General features: G+C 34.2%; 1 protein-coding gene across 5 annotated transcripts in view; it reads right to left on the bottom strand.

The window, feature by feature from the left end:
* Positions 1 to 1146: 1146 nt before the first annotated feature.
* LOC149922933 (transducin-like enhancer protein 4) overlaps positions 1147 to 6912 on the bottom strand; it is a 39790-nt gene continuing 34024 nt past the window's right edge. For all 5 annotated transcript variants that reach the window (XM_090164082.1, XM_090164087.1, XM_090164083.1 and 2 more), the window contains exons 10-21: positions 6118 to 6213; positions 5993 to 6046; positions 5770 to 5913; positions 5569 to 5680; positions 4330 to 4487; positions 3028 to 3092; positions 2718 to 2967; positions 2547 to 2648; positions 2219 to 2476; positions 2057 to 2139; positions 1806 to 1986; positions 1147 to 1697 (exon numbers count right to left, since the gene is read on the bottom strand). In XM_090164082.1, the coding sequence (XP_090020208.1) occupies positions 1590 to 1697; positions 1806 to 1986; positions 2057 to 2139; positions 2219 to 2476; positions 2547 to 2648; positions 2718 to 2967; positions 3028 to 3092; positions 4330 to 4487; positions 5569 to 5680; positions 5770 to 5913; positions 5993 to 6046; positions 6118 to 6213 (1611 nt within the window). In that variant the 3' untranslated portion in view covers positions 1147 to 1589. The remainder of the gene's footprint in view (positions 1698 to 1805; positions 1987 to 2056; positions 2140 to 2218; positions 2477 to 2546; positions 2649 to 2717; positions 2968 to 3027; positions 3093 to 4329; positions 4488 to 5568; positions 5681 to 5769; positions 5914 to 5992; positions 6047 to 6117; positions 6214 to 6912) is intronic.

Below are 6912 nucleotides of genomic sequence, written 5' to 3'. Positions count from 1 at the left end.
TACTGCATCACCTTTCTTACATTTTTAGTACCATTTTGCAACTTTTTTATTATTTTTTTTACCCTGTATGACTGCCTACAAGCCTATTTAGTTTAGCAGTCTTTCCTTGTAAATAAATAAATTTAACAATCGTTGGCTGCCAAAATTCTTCTGCAAACCGTCCCTACGTTTTGTTAAGTCCATGACCCAAGCAGTCCAATTTTTGCGGGAACCGCCCATCTGGCAGCGTAATAATCACTCTTTCATTATTTCTTGCCCCGGGGGGGGGGCGGGGGAACGAAGTAAAAAGAGCTTGAGATAGCTATGACAGATCAAAATAAATCGGGGGGGGGGGAGCACGAAGTAAAAAGAGCTTGAGATAGCTATGTGACAGATCAAAATAAATCATTGTCATACTTTTTGTAATATGTTACTTATAGTTATAAATAAATGGTGTAATTAGAGCCTAAGCCAGTTCAGAGAGGGAACTTAAAAACCACAGTAAGGAAAGGAAATATTGGATAAACATTAATTGTAGGACCCTTTCAGAATTATTTATTTCAGTGGAGTATCCAGAAATTCTTAAGGGTTGAAGAAGGGGTGAAATTATAGTACAGCCAAACTTACACCCAAAGGGGGTTTGAACACGGAAACCCTCCCCTTGTCTACGCCAGATATTTTATTTATTATTTGGGAGAATGATTGTGTGGGGACGGTTTTTAGTGTTGTTGCTGCTAATACTCAGCACCCACAACTTAAGTTCCTTTCCGTTAAAGAAATCAAATCATAATGGTTCCATAAAACTAGTTTTACGACATGATTGAAGCTTACGCTAGTATCGGTTTCCCTTCCACATCACAAGAGGGAACAAAATTCTACTATAAGTTATTTTCAATCCAAGCTTATTTCAGCACAGAGCCCCCTAGCGTCTAAAATAATAAATAAGATAAAAATATTTCAGTAGCTTAGCCCAAAATATTTCAGTAACTGTTAGTGGAAATTTTAAATCATTGGTCCAATGGCCCTTTCCCCAATTGGCGCGCCACACAATGTTAAGTTTTAATTCAACAAATAAATATTTTTTATTACCCTGTTTGGGGGTAATAATGAAAAGAGACAATTCTATTGGTATTTTTTTTAATAATTTTAAGAAGTTAAAATATGATGGAAGAACTTAAAAATTGCTTGTTCTATATTACATTGTATTTAGAGGAATGTGCAAAACGTTTTGTTGGTCATTGAAGTTTTAATTTAAAATTGTTAAATTATCTTTGTCCATTGACTTTCAGCGAGAAAGTTTCTTAATATGGAACACCTGTACATCTCAGATACTTTTTCTCTAACTGTACATTCCTGAGGTTAAACTTCATTTGAATTTCAAGCAATTACGAAAAACTGCAACTTCTTAATATATATATATATATATATAGTGAAAACATCACAGATGAATAATCCTATCAGTTGTTCAAGTTTTCAGTTTTTTTTTTTCTCACACTCCGCATTTGGTTGAAAATATTTTCCTTGGGATCATTTCGGGCAACTTACGTAGTGTTTCCAATTAAAGTTTTCACACAGTATAGAAATTCTATCCTTTTTATAAGCCATCAACATTAATATATAACTTCATAGACCGTGGCTTTCTTATCACCCGATCCAGTCACAATATATTTATCATCTGAAGAAATGTCACAACTTAATACGGATGACGACTCTTTAGACTGAAAAAATTAACGTGTTATTAGTATCAAAAGTTTAAAAATAAATCACTTTCACGCATCTTCAATGTACCAAAAATTATCAATGATAATAATGATAAAAAAATTTACTTGAAATATTGAGGCGCCATATGGCGTTCTCCAGGCGTTTAGTAAATTATCTTTACCCGTAGAAACAAACCATTTGCCGCAATAAGCAAATTTAAGAGAGAGAACGCAACTTTCGTGTAAATGAAGCTGATATTTATCAGGCTTGGCGCAATGAAGGACTTCAACGTTGCTACTTTCCATGCTTTAAGAAAATGAAATTAAAATTTTAGAGCTCTCCTTTTCCTCCTATTTATTAAACAAAAATCACTTACCCAACTGCTAGCCATTCACCAGTAGGGCAATAACCAAGTGAAAATATTTGGGACGAAAAATCATGCTGTTGTAGCTGTCGTCCCTTTTATTTAGAAAATATAATCATCAGTAATCTTTACGCATACTACTTAATTTGGTTCAAATAAAACAGTGTTATATACTTCTCTCAGGTCCCAAGATCGTACTGTGTTATCCAAGCCTCCAGTCCACAGTTTTGTCCCATCCGAAGATATATCAATGCAGGAAGCTCCATCAGTGTGTCCTTGGAACTGTCGAACCAGAGTTTGATTGTTTAAGTCCCAGACTGCGATATTACCATCACTGCAACAGCTAAAGCACACTTTGGAATCTGGACTGATTGCCAAAGCATAACAGGCTGGAGCGCTGCTCGTTAATTCAGCTTTTATTCGGGGAGTTGGCTGTGGTCAAAAGTCAAACTTTAAATACAGAACACTTTTTGAAAAAAGACTTTATAATGATTAATATTACTGATGCTAAATCCCAAATGGAAATGGTGGAGGCTTCACCTCCGACGATAAGAGTTTGATAATTCGGAAGAAGTTTGCAGGAACGAATATAATTATCTCGTTGCTGTAAATGCAAGTAAAGAATGATTTTTAATTTTTTTTTAATCATTAATGAAAGTCTAAAATTCAGTACCAGGCAATCTAGTTGCGAAACTGGGCTCTTAGTTCCCGGTTGACTGATGTCCCAGACTTTTACACATCCCTTTCCACCAGTGTATACGTATTTTGTAGGATTTGATATTGTTACGGCACAGACCACTTCACCGTGACTTAGGGTGTTTATTTGTCTGGCATGTCGGGGAATTCCAGGGCCAATTAAGGCATCAGGGGGAAAGGGAACTGGTTGCATTTGCCCATCGGCACTGACGTGAAAGGAATAAGCTCTGAATTGAAAAAAAAAACGATCAAGTTTAAACTCTGTGCACTTACTGTAAAATACTTACGGTTTTCCACCAGGTATATTGCCAAATGCAGCAGCTCGCATACTCGAGTGAGGATCGTAACCAACCTAAAAAAATCCATGGCATTAGAGTGCAAATAAAACAAAAGAAATATATATATATATATATATATATATATCAACAAGTTATTTTTATCTCAGAGTATTTGAGAAGATATGAAGAAGACATAACAGCTTCATAGATGAATTTGCAATATAATTAATTTTAAACTTACATTTACTTCAGTGATAAATCAAATTTTTAGCCACACTTTTAAAAAGATAAATTGGTCAAGTCAAAAAAAACATACATATATGCTTAATTAGAAGCTTTATGAGCTTCCATTTAATCAAGAGCTTAAAAAAAGATTTAATACAGTGAAACTTTCCTACAAAGAAATTTCTTTCTAAAGTAACAAATTTTAAGAGCTTACGTAAAACCAAAAAATAAAATTATTAATGCAGGCTAAAAATTTATTTTCCACTTTACGAAGTAAAGTAACCGACTTGTAAAAAAAATAACACCTGATTCTTATCAAACAATCTTTTTTGATGCAGGGGTGCTTAAATTTTGTTTTGGACAAGTTTCACTGCACCAGCTATCTTTTTTTTTTCTCAAGTGGTAAGCCACAACAACTGTATTCTCTTTTCCAAATAAATCAGTCTCCTTCTTTTTACATCTTATTTATTTGTACTAGTTTTCACACAAAAAAAGGGAAGATAAACTTACAAATAACAGAAATACGGAGGGAAGTGTAACATTTCTTTTCAAATCACAGCTTTGATAAAAAACAGGTGTTATTTTTTTTTCGCCATTGTTTCCTTTTTAAAAATTTTAAATGCGAAACAAAGCGAGATTGATTAGAATAAAGGATATTGTAATTTTTTAAGGTCAACAGTACCTCTTTCTTAGCGTAAAGTTTAAATTCGGATACAAGTGAAATGACTTTTGCGAAATATTTTTCCGCATTTCATGTGTGTATTTTTATTTACACGGGTTTTTTATAATACGATTTCAACACTAATATACACACCCTTAGATTTTTTGCCTTTTTGTTTGTTTTTATCACTTTCATAGATTTTTTTCATACTAAAAATTTGCTTTTGTATTTGCTGTATTTGGGAAATACAATTTGAGATTCTCAATGATAGTTAATATTATTACCGGTATAGCCCTTGAGGAGAAATTTTTAAAAACTTATTCGGTAAACCACTGATATTTAAGATGCTGCCGCCATATTTCGCTACTAACGGAAATACTTTCCGATGCGGTTAACATTTTTTGGCCACTGCCGAAAGAGCTTACCAAGGACCTTGAGTAGGAATTGAGTGCCGCTGGGCTAATGTTGTTGTGTAAGAGACCCTGGGAATAAGCTGCGGCAGCGGCTGCTGCGCTTAGATCCGCTGGTAAACCCGGGTGTCCCCCTGGACCACCACCATGTAGAGAGTAAGGAAAGGGTGGTCCTAAAATGACAAACGATCAAGTGATAAGAAAAAGTCATATTATCCATAAGAAAAGACAGAAAGTGGATAAGACTTCATACAAAATTTCTTTAATACATGACTTCTCTCATACTCGAAGCTCAAATTGAGGCCTAGGCTGATCTTTGGGGTACTCAAACTATTATTCTTCCCAAGGCACTACTCCCGATCTTTTATAAATGGCAGGAAAAGCTACTAAAAAAATTCCCTTTGGTCCCGCCTTAAAATCTCTTAGTGGGTGAGGTACAGGTCCTAGTTGTTTGTGATTGGTCACTGATTTTTAATGTAGAAAACGAAACTAAAACCACAAGTTACATAACAGGGTATGTCTCTAGTAATTTTGGGGTGCCCTAGCTATTTATTGTCAGTTGTTTGGCGGTTCATCAATCCTCTATTTTCTTGTTTGTTTCCCTTACATGGCCAGTTATTAGTTTAGACTTCACTAAAATAGCTTAAAATATACGTAAAAGCTCAGGCAGTAAATATTCTTTTATGTTCTAAATGTTTTACTTAATAAACCCAATTATTTGGAGCCTTTTTAAGCTAAATCTATCATAAGAGTACTCAAAACCCCCCTTTAGAGAGATAAGTCTAATTATAAGTGTACTTGAAACCCCCTTTTTAAGCTAATCCTAATTATTAGAGTACTGGAAACCACTTTTTAAGCTAAGCCTAAAAGCTCAGATTGATACTCGAAAAGTTAGATTTTTCACACTCTAAGCTAAAGCTCGAAACCCAAATGATTTAAGTAATAGCTAGGTGGTAAAAAGTTACTACATATTTTGCCTTTATTTCCTATAAAAATCAATCTTTCCCAAACTTAATCATTTATTAAAAATAAAGGATTATGTAAATTTTAAGTTTTTTTTCATGGATTTGTAGATTTAAAACTTTACACGATAGTAGGCCTGGCAATCTACTACTATTTGCATAATTTAATAAAGTTTCTGACAAGAAATAACACTATTAATAAGCAACGCCAGAACACAACCCAATTCAGGAACTTTTTGTATTAAGTCTTATCCACTTATGGTATTTATCTTAAAAAAAAAGGGATCGATACCTAAAGGAGGTCCTTTAGATACTGGTTTGAGGCCACTAGATCCGGGTATATTACCGGAGGAGGAACTTGTAGGAGTTAAAGATTTGGGTACAGGTGTTGTACTTTTTTCATTCTGGAATGCAAAATTAAAATAAATCACTTTCATAATTAAAATATTTCTTGCATTTCACACGTAAAGCTTAAAAATGTGACTTTTCTCACCTCCTTATGTTTGGATGATGGTGTGCTGGAGTTTGATGAGATGCTGCTATGAGGACTATGAGGTGGATGTTCTTTTTTAATAACTTTTTCAGTCCCATTTTCTCGAGGAGAAAGTGGGCCACCATTGGGAGGACCGACAGAGTCCTATTTCAATTGACAAAGTGTGTATTATTAAAATTTGAATCATGGCTCTGGGGTCAAGAAAAGATAATAAGATACGTACTTCATTTGCAACGTCAACTACTAGCTCTTGGTCACTTTTTTCACCATCACTATCCTATTGTCAAAAGAACAATAAATAACCCTTGCAAATTTTCAAAAGATTGTAAGTGCCCAAATAAAACTAACTTTCTCCTGATTGTTTTTTCTCTTCTTAATTTCATGGTCTAAGTCAGGCGTCCTACTCCGAAATTTCTCTCTGTCATTTGGAGATATAGAATTTCTCTGTAATAGAATTGAAATTACATCATATTATAATACATAGAATGTTTAACATACAATCAGTTTATTCACTTTTAATTTACATCTGCTCAATAAGCCTCAACAATGTTTACAGAGGGGAGATACATTTTTAGTATATCTTGGGGAAAGATTTTTTTCTCATAGAAAATATACAAGATGTAATGCGAGTATTATATCAGAAGTACCTAAAATATTGCTCCCCATTATACGCAGGCTTCCATTGCTTTGTAAAAATACAGTACGGAATAAAAAAAATTGTGGGGGTCGAAATACATCATATAGCGTATTATGTCACTCTTACTTCGGGAAAATAAGGTTTATAAAACAAGCAAATAATCGGCGCGGCGGGGAAATTTTGAGTTGTGAAAATGGGCACATTGGAGTCTGTTTCGTGCTGTACGCTTACACGGAGGTTCACGTCCATTAGAAGAGGCGGTTAAATAAAACATATTCAAGGAAATCGCCAAGAAGTAATATATCCGAGAGCCAGGACCTGCAAGGTACTGATTGTGAAAATAATGTGAAACTTTTCACCTGTAAACCAAACTAAGCCTTAATACTTCAGAAAAATCTACCTGGTTAAAATTAAACATTTGTAGCAAAAATATTTTATTTTTCTTGTAGCATAAGGTACAACAAGCACTATATAAACAGTAACTTGCAAGTCCTGGCTCTAGGAAA

The sequence above is a fragment of the Leiobunum rupestre genome, chromosome 11, assembly GCF_980474605.1.
Source record: "Leiobunum rupestre chromosome 11, qqLeiRupe1.1.hap1, whole genome shotgun sequence".
NCBI classification, from domain to species: Eukaryota; Metazoa; Arthropoda; class Arachnida; order Opiliones; family Sclerosomatidae; genus Leiobunum; species Leiobunum rupestre.
This window is presented reverse-complemented; position numbering and strand designations above follow the sequence as displayed.